The sequence below is a fragment of the Halichoerus grypus genome, chromosome 10 (genome assembly GCF_964656455.1).
Source record: "Halichoerus grypus chromosome 10, mHalGry1.hap1.1, whole genome shotgun sequence".
NCBI classification, from domain to species: Eukaryota; Metazoa; Chordata; class Mammalia; order Carnivora; family Phocidae; genus Halichoerus; species Halichoerus grypus.
Genome location: NC_135721.1, coordinates 114,526,688 through 114,546,195, shown reverse-complemented (window position 1 = coordinate 114,546,195; position 19,508 = coordinate 114,526,688). Strand labels below are relative to the sequence as shown.

General features: G+C 43.9%; 1 protein-coding gene across 1 annotated transcript in view; it reads right to left on the bottom strand.

Moving 5' to 3' along the window:
- Positions 1–8,273, bottom strand: part of CHMP4B (charged multivesicular body protein 4B) — a 52,981-nt gene extending 44,708 nt beyond the window's left edge. The window contains exon 1 of the mRNA XM_036079499.2: positions 7,929–8,273. Coding sequence (XP_035935392.1) covers positions 7,929–8,118 — 190 coding nt within the window. The 5' untranslated portion in view covers positions 8,119–8,273. The remainder of the gene's footprint in view (positions 1–7,928) is intronic.
- Positions 8,274–19,508: the final 11,235 nt, after the last annotated feature.

Here is a 19,508-nt window from a genome sequence, read left to right as displayed (position 1 = left end):
AACTACAGAGAGATGTCTCTCAAACTTTAATGTGCATACAAACTACCTAAGGATCTCATAAATATGGAGGTTCTGCTTCTGTAGGGCTGGTAGGGCCTGATAATCTGTATTTCTAACACTTTCCCAAATGTTTCCATAGACTGCACACTGAGTAGCAAAGTTATAAAGTAAATACTATGTACTGTTATTGCAGCTGAAGAAGCTGATGCTCAGAGATATAAGGAGATTTGCTGCAGATCACAAAGCTAGCAAGCAGCAGAGGTGGAATATGAGTGCAGGTCTTCTGATCCTAAGCCCATCACCTTTTCCAATATACCATACAATTAACCTTTTGAGCCATGACCACAAAGATGTATAGTTTTCCTGCATTCCTCAAATAACCCTCCAGCCAGCTTTGGCCTGTATGGAAGAGGGAGGAGGTAGAACTAGAAATACCAGCTAAGGGAGAATCAAGCCAGCCAGATGCTTTTATTAAGAACTTAAATCATTCAATCCTTCAGCTAAGGCCCCTTAAAGGCCAAACTTTCACTAGTTACTAGATGCTCATTCCTTTATTAACGAAAGGGCACTGGAAAGCAAAATCTGCTTAAAAAACAAAACAAAACAAAACACCAAGTCTCAGTGATACGGGAATTATCAGGGCCATTCAGACATAGAACCAAATTAATTCCTAGACAAATGGCTAGCCCTGCATACTCCGGGCTATGTTGCTCAGACCTTGGCTGGAATATTCAGAGATTCAGCTTTGCCCACTCCACAACTTAAAGGCAACACTGATAAAAAGGAGCACATTCAGAGGAGGGTAACAAGGAAAGAAGAGAAACGCCTAGCAACAAACAGTGAATGGAACAGAGATCTGTCCCAGAGAAGTGCAGGCTTGAAACATTAAGTACCATCTTCCCCGGTATGTCTTGTTGAAGGAGGATTAGACCTGTTCTCTTTGGCCCCAAAAGACAGCATTAGCAGTTAGCTTTCCTGATGGAAGAAACACTGTTCACAATCCTCTACTGTCAGAGCGAGGATCTGCCCCAAGCCTTCTAACTCCAGATACCACATTCTTTCCACGAGCCCAAACTGTTTCCCTACGGAGCTACCACCTCAACCTGTTAGAAGTAGGCACTACAGGAAGAAAGATCATTCCAAAGAAAAAAAGTGGTTTTATAGTCAGAGCTATCCAAAGACAGACGATGCTGTAGTATGGGAGGATAGAACAGCTAATACAAATCCTGTCAGCAAAGAGGTTCAATCAAAGGTTAATCGCTTGGCAGGAATACTGCAAAGGGAATTTGGGCATTGGATGGGTGGCTGGGTGAAATGAACCTGCCAACCCTCAGAGATGAATTAATCTATTCCTGCTGTATTTTCCTCTAATACTTCATTTGTACATTTACCATGATTTGCCTTTTATCAGTTACTTGTACCTGTATGAGTCTTCCTCACTGAATTGTGAGCCTTTGTAGGAAGAAAGTAATGTCTCATCCACCTTTATATCCCTTATTGTGCCCAACCCTCAGAGACGAATTAATCTATTCCAGCTGTATTTTCCTCTAATACTTCATTTGTACATTTACCATGATTTGCCTTTTATCAGTTACTTGTAACTGTATGAGTCTTCTTCACTGAATTGTGAGCTCCTGTAGGAAGAAAGTAATGTCTCATCCATCTTTATATCCCTTATTGTGCCTAAAACTATACCTGGGAAACCAAGGACACATTTACATCTCTTCTATGTTCCAGGCACTCTGCTAGGCACTTTACATATATCAACTTATTCCAGATCCTCCCAAGAACCCTAAGTATTATTTTTCCCTTTTTATAGATGGGGACATTGAGACTCAGGATAAGTAACTGCCAAGGTACTGCTGGTGAGTGGTGAAGTCAGCATTCAAACTGAGAAATCTTTTGCCTAAACCATCACGCCGCTTTCCTCCTAGAATGAACTCAAAAAACATCTGCTCGTTTGAGCCAAACACCTTAAAACCAGGCCAGATTATATCCAACTAGGTCTGTTCTTATTTCCTGTTGCTAAGTTCAAATTTTCCTTCTAAATATACCATCTATCCTCAAAATGACCAATCTAAAGTTGTTTTTGAATATCCTCTCTCTCACTCTTTTAAAGACAACAGCACAGCACAAAACAATTCTGGGCAAGAGAACCAAGTTTTCATAAACCTTTCCTACCCAAAGGAATTCCTCAAGACCCGGAGAGCTTCCCTTCTCCCAGCAGGCCCTGGCTCCACCTCAGGGCTCTGGACCACTGAAAACAAATCAGGTCCTGGCTTTCTGCCTCAGGGATGTAGGGCTTGCACACATCTTCACAGGCTGTTTTCCAAGACCTTGCTCTTCGCACACAAACCCAACCAGGGACAACACTAAATTTCCCTGAGCAAAATAGTCCAGGCTCAAAGGTCCTCACATTTAGCTCAACTTCCAAACAAAATCTATCTTGAATTTCAAACCACATTATAAACCTACTGGCAGACACTTAAAAATATTTAATCTCCCTGCCAAATGGGGCAAAAAAGATTTTGTTGTTTGAATCAAAGGCACCAGCATGTTTGGAGAGCCAACACATGAGGCCTCTCTGACACTCCATCTGTCGTAAAAAGTAAACCAAACCCAATCTGGCCAACCGTTTCTTCACACAAGAAACTTAAGCATCACTAAGGGAAATTCCCACTGCTTAGTTCCCTGGGTGGGTTTTGGGTTTTCCATTCCAGGGCCTCTGGAAGAGGAGATCCTGCTGACACATGCACCACTACGATACTGTACTCTTCTTTTTTCTTTTCTTTTAAGATTTTATTTATTTATTTGAGAGAGAGAGAGAGAGAGAGCAGGGGGAAGGGCAGACTCCCTGCTGAGCAGGGTTCACAGGATCATGACCTGAGCCCAAGGCAAACGCTTAACCAACTGAGCCACCCAGGTGCCCCAAGATGCTGTACTTTTCAACCTGATACCCTGAGTCCAGAGAACCAAAAGGCCACACTGATTATAAATATAACTTATTAAGATGTCTTCCCACATGCTAACATTTCAAAGCAATTTTATTAAACATGACATGAGAGAGCCACCGTGGCTCCAGCAATGAACAGGACTTAACGAAGATGTATTTCTTGTGAGCACATAGCCTCTCTGCATCCATCAGACATTTTCCGCTGAACCTAAATTAAACTGTAAATGAACTGATTTGCGTCCATAAATCCAACAGAAGTGTATCGGTATAGGGTGTTTGAGATACCAGTCTCATACCCATTTCCCAATCTCATACAGTTCTCTTGTTAAACTAAAATATGACCCTTTCTACAAACTGTTTTCATCTTTATTAAACAGGAAAAAAAGGAAATCTGAATCACTTAGGTAGATATTTCATAACTCGTTACAACACCTGAAGAAGAAAAAAATCTTTGATATTTGACCATCTGTCTTAGAGAAAACTAACAGGGCACTGTAGAAAGGTACCAAAAAAGACCTAAGTTTGAGTGACTTTTGTCAATTCACCTAGACTGGTTTCCATCCAGTTCTCAGTGAAAGAACTTTTCCATTTTGACAATCAAACCAAAGAAATTTGAGCAGCAATAACTTTATCAGAAAAGGAAAGAAAAGTATACTTTCATATCCACAATGTGTCACACTTTCATATATTCTCTTAGCTAATCCTCACCATAGTAATGTGAGATAAATATTATTTCTACTTTATAGAAAAGGAAAGTGACGATATTTAAGTCCCTTGAATGGCAGGGACCATGTTTGTTTTCTCTATATTTCCAGCACTGAGCATGGGGCCTGGGACACAGTTCAAGAGCATGCTATATGCTTAAGAATGAATACATGACTAAAGAAAGGGAAAAGGAATTTGGAAAAAATACCCAATCCAAATTTTGCTCCAGGACCCTAACTAAAACCACTTCCTGGAACGCACTTGCACCCTGCAATAATCTACTTGAGCTTCAGAGATTTGTTTTAAAGGACAATTTATCATCTTTCCAATGTACACACCACAAGGGCGTGGTGTGGCAGGGCAAGAGGGCAGGGCGTGGTCCTATCTCACTTCTTTCCCCCCAACTCAGCACCACACCTTGCACAAGTGAGTGTTTAATGAGATGGGTGATGACAAAGGTAATGATGATGCCTTCAGCCATCATGGGAGTACACAGAACACAAGATACCCATAGCCACCAGAAGAACTGGTCTCTGAGTCAAGTTACATCCTCTCTTGAGCCTCATTTTTTTCTCTGTACAATGGGAATAACAAAATATGCTCAAAAGATGGTTTCCATTCATTTAATAAATATTTACTGAACCATAACCATATGTCAGGCACTATGCTAGGGGACACAGTGATGAACATAACCATCACATCCTACCTGGAGGAGCTCACAGTTTCAGTGGATGCTCTGAGACTCATGAAAAAAGTTTTACAAACCTCAAAGGACAACACAGTTATGAGGTACTGCTCCTCCTCTGGGTTTCTTAACTTGGTTAATGACATCATCATCCACCCAGTTGTCCAACTTGGGAATTGTCCTCAACTCCTCCCTCCTTCATCCTACCCACAAGTCCCATAAATCACCAAGCTTCTTTTGATTCTCCTCCAGAAAAGTCTGACTGTATTACTTCTCATCTAGTTTTCCATGATTCTATTCTAGGCCCTTTGTTTCCACCTGAATAATTACAAGTCTCCTTATAATAATGATAATGGCAAGCATTTATTGATTGCTTACCATATGGCAGGCACTGTGCTAAGAGCTTTGCATACATAACACAATTTAACCCAATAAGAGATACCAGTACCCCTATTCACGGAGGAGGAATATGAGGTGCAGTAACCAGCCCCAAGGCACCAGCTAGTAAGTGATAAATCTATGGCTCAAATCATGTCTATGAGAGTCTATCCTTATGTCTTAATGGATTCCTGCCTCCAGCCCCTTCCTGATTGGTCTATACTCCTTACTTTTATTCTGTTGCTGGTGTGCTCTTTGGAAATCCAAGCTGATCCGTTTCTTCTGCTTTAAGACAGCCAGCGGCTCCTCAGCATCTCCAGGTTGAGGCCTGAGGCCAAAGGACACTCTGCAATATTATTTCTCTGCTGTCTCACCCCACGAACACCCTCACTGCTCCCCAAACTCTTTGCTGACCCTCCCTCCTCTGTGAAGCATCCCTTGCCCTTTCCCTTCCAGACAGGAACCTCCTCCTATGCAGCCTCAGACCCATGTACATACATTCAGCAGTGACTGGTATGTTCCCCTCCCCCCCCACTCCTCCTCCTCTCTCTCACTCTCTCTTTCACACACATACACACAAAAACTACAACAAAAACACACCCACTACCAATCCTGAGTTCCTGGAAGGCAAGCACAGTGTATTTTAATCTGATTCTCCAGTTCCTGCCTCAGTAGCAAGTTAATAAGTGACTAAATGAATGGCATGTGGTGGTGTTAATACCTCACAGCTCTATCCCAATAAGCAGGTAAGACCTTTCCCCCAGAACATGCTAAAAAGAAGGGCAAGCTTATAGTAGCTCCTGAACTCTCATGCAAACTCAAGAAGACGCGCTGCTTTCAGCAAAATTATTACAACTAAGATTGGTCCTCCACTGCCTGCTGGTACCCTCTCTCCAAGCCTCTTGAAAGCAAATCCAATCACCTCTAAAACTGCAAAAACTAAACCAGCTCCAGACCAAAAGACCTCAGAAGAACTGCCCTCTCAGATGAGAGATGAGGTAAAGTGATACCTTCCTCCCCCACCACCCTGCAATGGGCAAAGCATTCCAAAATGCAGACTGGTAAAAACAATGACTAATGAACAATAGAGGATCCTGACCCAGGGAGAGTCATCAAAGAAAAAAAGCTAGAGGCAGCAAAATCTAACCCTACTCTCTACCTCCAGGGCTATCTATAACTGGAGTCCAGGCCACAAATGGATGACAGCAACTACCTCATGTCTCCTTGCTCCCACTCTCATCCCACACCTGTCTACTTTCCAAAGAGCAGCCAGATGGTGTTTTTAAACTCTATCAATGATAAGGACACACTCCTGGATAACACCCTCCAACATCTTTCTATCCACTTGAAATAAAATCCAAACTCTACCAGGAAGTCCAAGGTCCACTCCTCACCCTATTTCTTTTTTTTTTTTTTTTTTAAGATTTTATTTATTTATTTGACAGAGAGACACAGTGAGAGAGGGAACACAAGCAGGGGGAGTGGGAGAGGGGGAAGCAGGCTTCCCGCCGAGCAGGGAGCCCGACGTGCAGCTCGATCCCAGGACCCTGGGACCATGACCTGAGCCGAAGGCAGACGCTTAACGACTGAGCCACCCAGACGCCCCTCCTCACCCTATTTCATACCATTTTCCCTTTCGGTTGCTACGTTCCAGGTACAGAGGTCTTCTGTTTCTTAGAACAGGCCAACCTCCGGGCCTTTTCCTATGCTGTTTTCCCTTGCGTGGAAGGCTCCTCCTCTAGCTTTTTACAGAGCTGGTTCCTTCTCAAGGCTCAGTTCAAACTTGACTTTTTAAAAGAGGCCTTTCCTGACCACTCTATCTAAAGTGTCACCCCTTTACCCACTCCATCACTCCCCATCAGGTCTTCTTCTTTTTTTAAGCACCCACCACCACTAGACAATATTATCTTCATTTATTTTCCTGTTTCTATCTTCTCTTGCATAAGGGTGGAAGCTCTCAAAAAAAATTTCCAGAGTATTTGTTGACTATCAGCAAAGGAGCATCCTCAGGATGGACTATTTTGTTCTTCTGTTAGAACGAAAAAAACATCTACTTAGCCTCTACTAGGTGCTGGGCACTGTAAATGCATGATCTTCCTTTTAAAGAGGTAAAATAACCAGCTCAAGGTCACGTGGCTAATGACTAGCAGACTTCTAAATTAAATACTTGTTTGTGCAGCTCCTCAACTCCTCTCACCTTTGCCTCCCTCTCTGGGGGGGAGGCACTGTCACTCCATGGTTCACTCTCATACTGTCGTAACACCAATAGGATCAAATACTTCTAAACTGCTTTACAGTTATTAAAGCATTGTCACATTCACCCTAAGAATACAAAGCACTTGCCCAGAAAGCCATACAGCAAGAGGAAGTATATTAAGCATGCCTCAAGGTTCACTATCTCCACCCTGACCCCCAGGAGTGGGGACGGGGAAGGAGTCACTGCCAATGGAGGAATGGAGTCCCTATTTCTGGTTCAGAGGGATGGGGAAGCCGTGAGTCACCCGTGAAGGCTTATGCTACCAGAAACTCTGATAAGACCTGGCTATGAGGCAACAAGCAGTGAATCACGAATCTGGAAGGCACTCGCTGATGGACGTGGAAAAGGAGGCCTCAAAGGGAAAGCAACTTGTTAAGTTCGCTCAGCAAGTAAACAGAGACGGAACCAGGGGTCTCCTCTCCCCCAGGCCCCTTTCCTCTCCACCAAGAAGGCTTCTCAAGGAGAATTCTGAGTCAGGGGGATGGGGAGAGGGCAGGGGCAGCTCATGGACTCCACAGAGGGGTCAGGAGAAGGCAGGGGTAGGACAAGGAAGGACAGAAGAGTTAGGATGGGGGGCAGAAACGAGCCAATAAGAAAAAGACGGCAGTTTCACGAAGGTGGGTGAGGGCAGGCCTGAGAGAGGAGAAGGCGGAAGAGAACGGACTCCCAGGGAGGGCCGAGGGAAGTGCAGTGAAACCAGGGTCTGAAAGGGCCTGGCAGAGAGGGGAGAGCCTGAGGGGAAAAGGCAGGAATGCGAGTCTGATGGTGGAGGAGTCCAAGGCCCCAAAAGACACTCAAGGGAGCCAGACGGGGAGATGTCCGGAAAGGCCTGAGGGGAGTCTGACCGGGGAGAGTTCTAGGGTCGGGGCAGACCCTGGGGCGTGTCTGATGAAGGTGGAGTCCGGGCCCGGGGAGCCTAAGGAGAGTCTGAGGGGACCGGGCCGACTCACCGCGCTTGTTTTTGGTGCCGTGCTTCTTGGCGGCGGTCAGCTCCTGCTCGATCTTAGTCTCCAGGAATTCCTGCTTCTTACTTAGCATCTCCTCCGTGTCCCGCAGCCGCTGGATGGCATCCTGAGGGGTCGGGCCGCCCTTGCCGGCCTTGCCCCCTCCTGCCCCGAACAGTTTCCCGAACACCGACATGGTGGCTGCTCGCCACGCCGGCCTCCGCCGCCCACTTCGGCTCGGCTCGGCTCGGCTCCAGCGCCCGCTCCCGGCCCCGCCGCTCCCTGCCTCCGCAGGCCTCTCCGCCGCCTCCGCCCCGCAGCTGGGCCCCGCCGCGCCACCTCCCACAGGCCCCCACGCCCGGCCCGGCCGGCGTCAGAGCAATACGTCGCTGACTACAACTCCCGGTGAGCAACGCGCCAGCCGTGCCTCAAATCTAATGGAAGGAGGCGCACTGCACGCCGGGAGACTATAGTCTTCCGGCTTGAAGCTCTCGTCGGCGCGTCTTTTTGGTCTAGCTAGAGTCAAAGGGCGAGGTGGCATGCTGGGAAATGTAGTCTCCTTAGAACCCGTCCTGTAGGGGTAGAAGGACAGGCAGAGAAATAACAGTATTTTTTAAAACATTAATTAGCGTTATGCACATTCTATGATCCAGGTACTGTACAAAGTGCTTTACACGCATTATCCCATTTAATTCTCACAAGACTATGAACCTATAAACCTATAATACTGTTCCTATTTTGTAGGTGAGTAACCAAGACTCGGAGAAACTGAGTGACTGACTAGCTTGACTAGCCCTGGCTTTCCATATTTTGTACCCTCTACCTAGAATGCCTTTCTACTCTTTATTCGCCTAACAGGTTCTTCGAAACCTAGTAGAAGCTAACAGCCTTGGCACTGGAGTGCAAGGGCTCAAAGTGCATCTTTATGACTTACTTGGCCAAGTTACTTCCCCTACTCTGTGTGCCTCCCTGGAGATGATAATAACAAGACCGCCTCCAAGCTTATGTGAGACAGGTAATGTAAAATGCTTACTGAGCATGGCCTAGCACTGTAGTGCTCAAAAATTTATTCCTTATCTTGGTCCTCGTTATACGCAATAATAATTAAACTAGGAGGAGACCCAAAACTTCCAAAGTAGTAGAAGCATTGAAGAGTTTTTTGCCCCTGCATTTTACAGACCGCTGTAGTTGTGGGGCCACATTTTATTGTTTTCCCTTGTCCTTTGCTGTCAAGAATCACTTCTCCATCCATTAACAGTAAGGCAGTGTCTAGTAGCCAATACTTGGCCCAAGCCACCATTCTAATTTCCTGCTTCCAATCTTTTATTTGGAAGCCTTGTTACTTGTCACTTAGACTTGTATGAAAGCAAAGAGTAAACCAGTTCTGAGTGAGGGTCTGAAGTGCTCTCCAATGAAGAAAAACATAGCTTCTCAAAGTCCTTTTTTATTCCTTCCTGGACCTTCCAAATATGTGAAGTTGCTTGGGAACAGTTTCAAATAAATGAGAGCTTGACTGAATTTTTTTTATTATATCACATACAAGTCTTGTCTCCTCAGACTATGATCTACATGTAGATAAAAACATGCCTCAGATGTTGTTGTTCTTATTGTAATCAATGACAATCCCAGCCTGCATATACAGGGAACAATTCCCAGAGGATGGGAGAGTTTATTTCACCCAACTTTCCAGGTTGGAAGACATTTTTCAAAGGTGAGAGACATGCCAGAACTGTCAAGATTCACAGCAGCATAAATTGTGAAACATAAGTCACACTTGTGCTTGTTTTGTAATTGAGGTATTGCAATGTTTTTATCAAAATAAAAAATATAAATAAGGAGACTTCAATCAAGCCACCTCACGGGTACAGCAATTCCTCCACATCTAAGCAATCCACCTCCTCCCCTCTTATTTAAGTCATGCTGTAATCAGACATACAGGTAGCAAAAGATTTGCTGGGTTTGAGCCATGACCCAAAGAATATATGAACAGGAGACACTAGAGGCCTTACCACCACCAGTCTTATACTGCTGTGGGATAAACTGAGGATGATAGCAGAATCCCTCATGTCATAACGTTGAGAGCCCAGAAAAACATCTTAGGGATATGATAACAGAACATTTAGATTTAATCTTGAGTATCAACCCCAATTAGTTGGTGTAGGCTACTCAGATTACTGGATTGAGAAGAATTTTGAGGCTGCATCAGGACTCCCTGAAAAATGTGCTGAGATCTATTTGTGATGTCTGTCTGGAGTGTGGGATAGGAAGTGGTGATATAAGGGCATGACGATAGCTGCGATCCTGGCTGAGAATCCAACTGCCTTGGTAGAAATTCATATGGTGGGCTGATTCAACACAGGAGAGCCGTGAATTTCCTTGGACTTCATTTTTCTGGTCTCTTGGGCAAATGCACAGCCTTTTCAAGCCATGACTGACTAGCATTAAAAATTATGTGAAAAGAATGACCAATCATTACATGCAACAACTTGGAAGATTTTTAGATATTCTGCTGAGTGAAAGAAATCAGACACAAGCCTATATAATTCCATTTATACAGAGTTCGAAAACAGGCAAAACTAATCTATGGTGATAGGTGTTAGAATAGTGGTTACCAGGGCACCTGGCTGGCTCAGTGGGAAGAACATGTGACTCTTGATCTCTGGGTTGTGAGTTCAAGCTCCACGCTGGGTGTAGAGATTACTTAAATAAATAAACATTAAAAAAAGAATAGTGGTTATCTTCAGGGGTGGTATAGACCAAGCAAAATGATCTTTATGGGGTGCTGGACAGGTTCTATATCAAGATCTAGTGGTATTTATGTGGGTGTATACAAATTTACCTGTCTTCATAATTAAGACCACTGCCCTTTACATACTTTATATACTTTACTAAATAAATGTTATATTGCAATTTTTAAAACTTCTCTGGTAAAAACAGCAACAGAAGCATACAGTTTTTGTTTGCAAAATACTTTCACAAACAAAATCTCATCTTATCTCCAATCACCAAAGCCCTAAGAAATAAGCATTACTATACAATCTTCATCTTACCGTTGAAGAAATTGAGGCCCAGAGAATAGAAATTGCCCAAGGTCACATGGTTAAAGACTCTCAAACATATATTTATTTGTAACCTTCCTTAAAAATGTCATCAAGAGGGGCGCCTGGGTGGCTCAGTCGTTAAGCGTCTGCCTTCGGCTCAGGTCATGGTCCCAGGGTCCTGGGATCGAGCCCCGCATCGGGCTCCTCATTCTGCGGGAAGCCTGCTTCCCCCTCTCCCACTCCCCCTGCTTGTGTTCCCGCTCTCGCTGTGTCTCTCTCTGTCAAATGAATAAATAAAATCTTTAAAAATAATAATAATAAATAAATAAATAAAATGTCATCAAGAAAAATTGAGTTAGGGGCGCCTGGGTGGCTCAGTCGTTAAGCGTCTGCCTTCGGCTCAGGTCGTGATCCCAGGACCCTGGGATCGAGCCCCACATCGGGCTCCCTGCTCCGCGGGGAAGCCTGCTTCTCCCTCTCCCACTCCCCCTGCTTGTGTTCCCTCTCTCACTATGTCTCTCTCTGTCAAATAAATAAATGAAATCTTTAAAAAAAAACAAAAACAAAGAAAAATTGAGTTAATAAAACTTATAATAGGTTTCAAATTATGAATAAAAAAAATTCTTATGAAACTTGGTCTCATGTAATTATACCAAATCAAATAGAGGATTTGCTGATTTTTAACTGTAAAAAACAAGTACATCCAATATCCCCTTCCTAATAAAAACACTCAACAAACTAGGAATAGAAAAGAACTGCTCAATCTGATAAAGAACATCTATGAAAAAACCCACAGCTGGGGCACCTGGGTGGCTCAGTCATTGAACGTCTGCCTTCAGCTCGGGTCATGATCCCAGGGTCCTGGGATCGAGCCCCGTGTCGTGCTCTCTGCTCAGCGGAAAGCCTGCTTCTCTCTCTCCCACTCCCCCTGCTTGTGTTCCCTCTCTCGCTGTGTCTCTCTCTGTCAAATAAATAAATAAAATCTTAAAAAAAAAAAACCCCACAGCTAACATCACACTTAATGGCGAAAGACTGAGCCTTGCCCCTAAAATCAGGAACAAGCAATGATGGCTGCTCTCATCACTATTTGACATTGTACTGGAGATTCTAGCCAGGGCAATTAAGTGAAAAAAGAAATAAAAGACATCCAGATCAAAAAAGAAGTAAAACTATTTCTGTTTGCAGATGACATGCTCTTCTATATAGAAAACCTAAAAGAGGGTGCCTGGGTGGCTCAGTTGGTTAAGTGTCTGCCTTCGGCTCAGGTCATGATCCCAGAGTCCTGGGATTGATCCCAGAGTCCCGACGTGGGGCTCCCTGCTCATTGGAGAGCCTGCTTCTCCCTCTCCCCCTGCCCCTCCTCCTGCTCGTTCTCTCTCTCTCTCTCAAAATAAATACATAAAAATCTTAAAAAAGAAAACCTAAAAGAATCCGCAAAAAACTCTTGGAGCTAAAAGCGAATTTGGCAAAGTTGTGGGATACAAGATCAACACACAAAAATCAGTTGTATATTTGGGGCACCAAATGCTCAGGTCATGATCTCAGGGTTGTGAGATCAAGTCCCACATCAGGCTCGGTCTTCTCACGGGCTTAGGATTCTCTCTCTCTCTCTCCCTCTGCCCCTCCCCCCTCCCCCCACTTGCACGCTTTCTCTCTCTTTCTCAAAAAAAAAGGGGAGGGACCCCTGGGTGGTGCAGTCAGTTAAGCATAGGAGTCTTGTTTTTGGCTCAGGTGCTGATCTCAGGGTGCTGGGATTGAGCCCTGCATTGGCTCCAGAAGTCTGCAAAAGTTTCTTTCTCCCTCTCTCTCTGCTTCCCCCCATGCTCTCTCTCTCTCTAGGGTAAATAAATAAATCTTTTAAAAAATCCATTGTAGGAGCACCTGGGTGGCTCAGATGGTAAGCGTCTGCCTTCAGCTCAGGTCATGATCCCAGGGTCCTGGGATTGAGCCCCGCATTGGGCTCCTGGCTCAGCAGGGAGCCTGCTTCTCCTTCTCCCTCTGCCTCTCCCCCTGCTCATGTTCTCTCTCTCTCTGTATCTGTGTCTCAAATGAATAAAAAAAAAAAAATCTTAAAAAAAAAAAATCCGTTGTATTTCTATACATTAGCAGAGAATAATCTGAAAATGAGATTAAAAAAAAAACAATTCCATTTACAATAACATCAAGAAGAATAAAATACTTAGAAATAAATTTAGCCAAGGAAATGCAAGTCTTGTACACCGAAAAGTACAATACTTTGTTGAAAGAAATGAAAGAAGACCTAAATAAATGGAAACACATCCCCTGTTCATGGATTAGAAGACTTACTACTGTTAAGGTGGCAACACTCCAAATTTATTTAGATTCAATACAATCCCTATCAAAATCTGAACTGCTTTTTTTGCAGAAAATGGATGAGCTGATTCTTTTTTTTTTTTTTTTTTTTAAAGATTTTATTTATTTATTTGACAGAGAGAGACATAGCGAGAGAGGGAACACAAGCAGGGGGAGTGGGAGAGGGAGAAGCAGGTTCCCCGCAGAGCAGGGAGCCCGATGTGGGACTCGATCCCAGGACCCTGGGATCATGACCTGAGCCGAAGGCAGTCGCCTAACCAACTGAGCCACCCAGGTGCCCGGATGAGCTGATTCTAAAACTCACATGGAACTGCAAGGGGTCCTGCATAACCAAAACAAAGTTGGAGGACTCACACTTTCCAATTTCAAAACTTATTATAAAGCAACAGTAATCAAAATACTGTGGTACTGGCATAAGAACAGACATATAAATCAATGGAATAGAATTGAAAGTTCAGGAATAAGCCAATACATCTATGGTTAGTTGATTTTCAATGAGGATGCCAAGACCAGTCAATGGGGAAAGAATAGTCTTTTCAACAAATAGTGCTGGGATAACTGGATATTCAAATGCAAAAGAATGAATGCGTACCCCTACCTCACATCATATATATATAAAAAAATTGACTCAAAATGGATCAAAGATCTAAGTAAGAGCTAGGGGCGCCTGGGTGGCTCGGTCAGTTAAGCATCTGCCTTCAGCTTGGGTCATGGTCCCAGGGTCCTGGGATCGAGTCCTTCATCAGGCTCCCTGCTCAACAGGGAGTGTGCTTCTTTCCCTCCCTCTGCCGCTTCCCCTGCTTCTGCTCTCTCTCTCTCTCTCTCAAATAAATAAATAAAATCTTAAAAAAAAGAAAAAATAAATGTAAGAGCTAAAACTATAAAACTCTTAGAAGGAGATGTAGGTATAAACCTTTATGACCTTTAATTAGGCAACAGTTCCCTTTTTTTTTTAAGATTTTATTTATTTATTTAAGAGAGAGAAAGAGAGAGAGTGAGCAAACAAGTAGGGGCAGGGGCAGAGGGAGAGGGAGAAGCAGACTCCCCACTGAGCAGGGAGTCCGATGTGGGACTCGATCCCAGAACCCTGGGAACACAACCCGAGCCGAAGGCAGCCGCTTAACCGACTAAGCCACCCGGGCGCTCCTCTTATTTATTTATTTATTTATTCATTCATTCATTCATTCATTTATTCATTCATTCATTTATTTTAAGATTTATTTATTTATTTATTTATTTATTTATTTATTTATTTGACAGAGAGAGAGAGACAGCAAGAGAAGGGACACAGGCAGGGGGAGTGGGAGAGGGAGAAACAGGCTTCCCACTGAGCAGGGAGCCCAACACGGGGTTCGATCCCAGGACTGTGGGATCATGATCTGAGCCAAAGGCAGGTGCTTAATGACTGAGCCACCCAGGCGCCCCCTTTTTTTTTTTTTAAAGATTTTATTTATTTGAGAGAGAGAGAGCACAGGCATGCATGAGTCAGACTCCCCATTAAGCAGGGAGCTGGATGCAGGGTTTGATCCCAGGACCCCGGGATCATGACCTGAGCCGAAGTCAGAAGCTTAACCAACTGGGCCACCCAGGCGCCGCTAGGCAACAGTTTCTTAAATATGTCACCAAAAGCACAAGCAACAAAAGAAAAATATAGATACATCGAACTTCATCAAAATTAAAAACTTCTGTGCGTCGAAGTACACCATCAAGAAAGTGAAGACAACCCATGAAATGGGAGAAAATAATGACAAGTCCTATATCTGACAAAGGGTTAATATTCAGAATATATATATATGTATATACATATATGTATATTTAAAACCCTCTTCCAACTCAAAAAACAAAAAGACAAACAACCCAATTAAAAAGCACTAAATTGTACACTTCAAAATAGTTAAAATGGTGAGTTTTGTTATGTGAATTTTATTTCCCAAAAAAAGTGTGTTGAAGTAATGAAAACATGTTTTGGTGCCCACCACACAAACCTAGATTAGAGCTGAGGCTCTGTCATTCAACCATGTGGCAAGGTGCTCCATCTGACTCAGTTTCCCCAACTGTGAGAGACCCTATCCTCTTTACCAGGCCATTCTGAGGATTCAATAAGAACATAGGTAAAGGGCCTGGCACAGACTATGCATCCAATAAATATTTATAAAATAAATAAACAATAATAGTTACAAAAAGAACAATCACTGACATCTATGGGCCCTCACTCTGAGTCAGATGGCTTACAAAGACTATTTCATTAATTATCTGACTGTAGCCCTATGAGGTAGGTACAGATTATAGCTAAGGAAACAGAAGTTTAGAGAGGTCGAATGACTTGCCCAAAGTCATCCCATTATAAATGATGTGGCTGGCATTTGAACCCCCAGCAAATGATAGAAAATCTTTATTGAGTACTTTATGCTAAGCAAGACACTGAGCTGAGCATTTACATCTATCACCTCATTTAGCCCGCACAACTGCATGAGGTGGGCATTGTTATTGTCCCCATTTTATTTTTTATTTTTTTAGAAGATTTTATTTATTTATTTGACAGAGAGAGAGAGGGAGAGCACAAGCAGGGGAAGCAGCAGCAGAGGGAGAAGCAAACTCCCAGCTGAGCAGGGAGCCCGACAGGGGGGTCGATCCCAGGACCCTGGGATCATGACCTGAGCCAAAGGCAGACTCTTAACTGACTGAGCCACTCAGGTGCCCCGTCCCCATTTTATGTATTAGGTACTGGAGAAACAGAGAAGTTGAACAGCTTGCCCAAGGTCGCACGCCTTGTAGGGGCAAAGTTGAGATTCTCACTGTAGGACAACCTTCTTAACCTCTATGCTACACTGCCTTTATCCAAATGAATGAATGGATAGAGAGATATGCACAAATAAACACAAATAAATGAAGTGTGATGAGCCTGGGAGCAGGTATGACCTCCCTGGGGAATAGGGCAAAGTTAGCAGTAGGGGTAGAAGAGTGGCAAGAGGGGAAATGGCGGAGACTGTGCGTTGGAGGGGCCCCTGAACTTGAGCCAATGGTGGGTTACAGCACCTGCCTATTCCATACCTATTCATCTGAGCACATGTAGGCTATGACCCTCTGTGCCCTAGAGGGTCAAATGTTTCCTTCCTAGTAAGGCTTTTTGGGCCACCCCATATCATGCTGCAACCTGCACCCCCACACACACTACTCTCCTCTATTTTTTCTTTCTTTTTTTTTTTACAGTACTCATCACCTTCTAACATATTATACTTGCTTATTTGTTGTTTATCTTCTGCTTCTTCCACAGAGGATCTCTACAGATCATTATTTTTCTGGTTCACAATGTATCATCAATGCCTTGCATGTAGTATCATCAATGCCCAGCATATAGTAGGCACTTAATAAATATTTGTCAAATGGATAAATGAATGGGCTGAGGTAGCAGTGACTGGGGGGGCAGGAAAACTGGGTTTGGATTTAGCCTTGTTATGCTGGACCTTGGACAAGACCCTTTCCCTCTCTGGGCCTCATTCTCTGTGATTCTACAAAGGGCCCAAGGCCCTGAAGTTGGGCCTTAGCCCCTGGCCTCAGGATTCTGTGCCTGACCTTACACAAGCCACCCTTGGTGAGCAGGGGTTCAGCCCCACCCCGGAGGTGGAATCTGCTCTCTCTACCAACCTACAGGACCTGAGAACCCATGGGTCTCATTTGCTGGCTGCCTTGGGGGTTGGGAGCACCTGCAGCTGCCACCTCCACTCTAGCCTCCCCAAGGGAGACAAAACTGGTCCAACTGGTCCTCCTGTGCCACATCAATACCTGCTGCGTCAGCTGAAAGTTCCAAGCCATTGCCTCTGTCATTTGTCCCAGATATTCTCAGCTTCTTAAGACAAGGAAAATGGAGCTTTACAGGGCTTTAGGTTAGCCATTTCTCAGCCTACATGACAGATTCTTCCTGAGGGAAACTTACCCTTGGCCTCCATGGATAGGGAAAAGGGGATGGGTAGAGTGGGTCTTCTTCTCTCAAAGTGCTGTTGTTGGTTCATTCAACAAATATTGAACAAAACAGAGAAAAGTCTTTGTCCTTGTGGACCTTTTGTTTTTAATAAGGGGAATGGACAATAAAGAAATGTCTAATATAATGTCAAGGATGATGAATAAAAATGAAGAGTAAGGGACTAGATTGTGATGAGGTTGGGGTGGGGCTATTTTAGACAAATTGGCCAGGGAAGTCCTAAGGAAATAACTATTGGACAAAGGTAAATGGAGGGAGGGGGCCAGACATATGAAAATCTGGGAGAAGAACATTCTAGACAGAGGGAACAGTAAATGCAAAGGCCCTGAGGCAGGAACTAACTAACATGATGGAGGAACAGCAAGAGGACAGGTATGGCTAGAGTAGAATGAGAGAAGAAAAGATGAGGGCCATATCATGCAGAACCTTGAAATCTACCAGGAAAACTTTAGATTTCATTCTGGGAGAGATTGGAAGCCACTAGAGGGTTTTAAACAGGAAAGTGGCATAATCTAGAAAGATCCCTTGGGATGCTGTCAAGAGAATGGATCATGGTGGAGTGAGAGAGAAATCACAGAAACCAAAGAGAAGACTGATGCAATCATCCATGCAAGAGAGGCTAGCAGTCTGGACAGGGCAGTGATGGCTGAGGAGATGAAAAGTGCTTGGAGCCTTGGAGAAGTGATTAAAACAACAACAACAAAACCAAAACCTTGGCCTATCAGAGCTGGTGAGAGCTTTAGTGATCCTAAGACAAGGCAGGAACTTTGGAGTCTGTCAGTCCTGGGTTTGAAGCCCAGCTCCACACATTCTGGCTGAGAATCTTTGGGCAGGTTGCTACACCTCGCTGAGCCTTGGTTTCCCCATTTATAAACTGGACGTGATAAGAGAGCTTGCTTCCAAGGGTGTTTTGAGGAGTCAGTGACATGTAAATAAGACGCAGAACACAAGGTTTGGCACTTAATAGAAAGTAAAGTTAGCTATGACTCAATTCCCCGCATTTATTAATAGAGAAACGGAGGCCAGCTAGCTTAGAGGCAAACAGAGGACTGGCAGTGGGAGGGAGAAAAGAAAGCACTATTACAGGGTTCCTCAAGTCATATACCTCAGGTCCAGACAGAAAGATGGTTGAGTAGGCAAGGAACATAAAAATTCATGTGACCCTCTCTGGCCATCTTGTTTTTCTACTCTCAAAAGACATGTGAAATTAGAAATATTTCTCTAAGATAAATCAACACAAGTTTAGTAAGTAGCAACTGACACTCAGCTGCAATGTCAGGGAGACCTTACAGAAAAACAGGGACCATGGCATCTGGAACGCCATGTGCCCATTGAAAGGGGCTGGCTAACTCACCTCCACCTGCCTGCTGTCTCCCTATGCCAGACATCCTTATATTCAACAGAAGTCAGAATCCAGATTTTTATATGAAATCTCCCATTTTTTAAAAGATTCTATTTTTGGGGCGCCTAGGTGGCTCAGTCGTTAAGTGTCTGCCTTCGGCTCAGGTCATGATCCCAGGGCCCTGGGATCGAGCCCCGCATTGGGCTCCCTGTTCCACGGGAACCCTGCTTCTCCCTCTCCCACTCCCCCTGCTTGTGTTCCCTCTCTCACTGTGTCTCTCTCTGTCAAATAAAGAAATAAAATCTTTAAAAAATAAATAAATAAATAAAAGATTCTATTTTTAAGTTATCTCTACACCCAACGTGGGGCTCAAACTTACAACTCCAAGATCAAGAGTCGCACGTTCCACCAACTGAGCCAGCCAGGCATCCCAAAATCTCCCAATTTTTTTTTTTTAACTTGCTTTTTTTTTTCTTAAGTAGGCTCCACGCCCAGCATGGAGCCCACCGTAGGACTTGAACTCACAACCCTGAGATCAAGACCTGAGCTGAAATCAAGAGTTGGAAGCTTAACTGACTGAGCCACCCAGGTGCCCCCCAAATCTCCCAATTTTTACTTACATTTTCTTATTGCTTCTGGAGTATAGGAACAGCATTTTTTTTAATTCATAGAACCTAGTAAATTTTTATATATTGATCTTGCTATTTCAGCATTCTTGCCATTATTTTACCCTTTCTGATCCTTATACTGTTTCTTTTTCTCGCCTTATTGCTTTGGCTAGGCCTCCAACATAATATGGGAATCATGATAGCAGGCATCCTTTTTTTGTTCCTGACACAGAGGGAATATATCTCACTTTTCACCATTGCGGTAGGTTTTTAATTTCATTA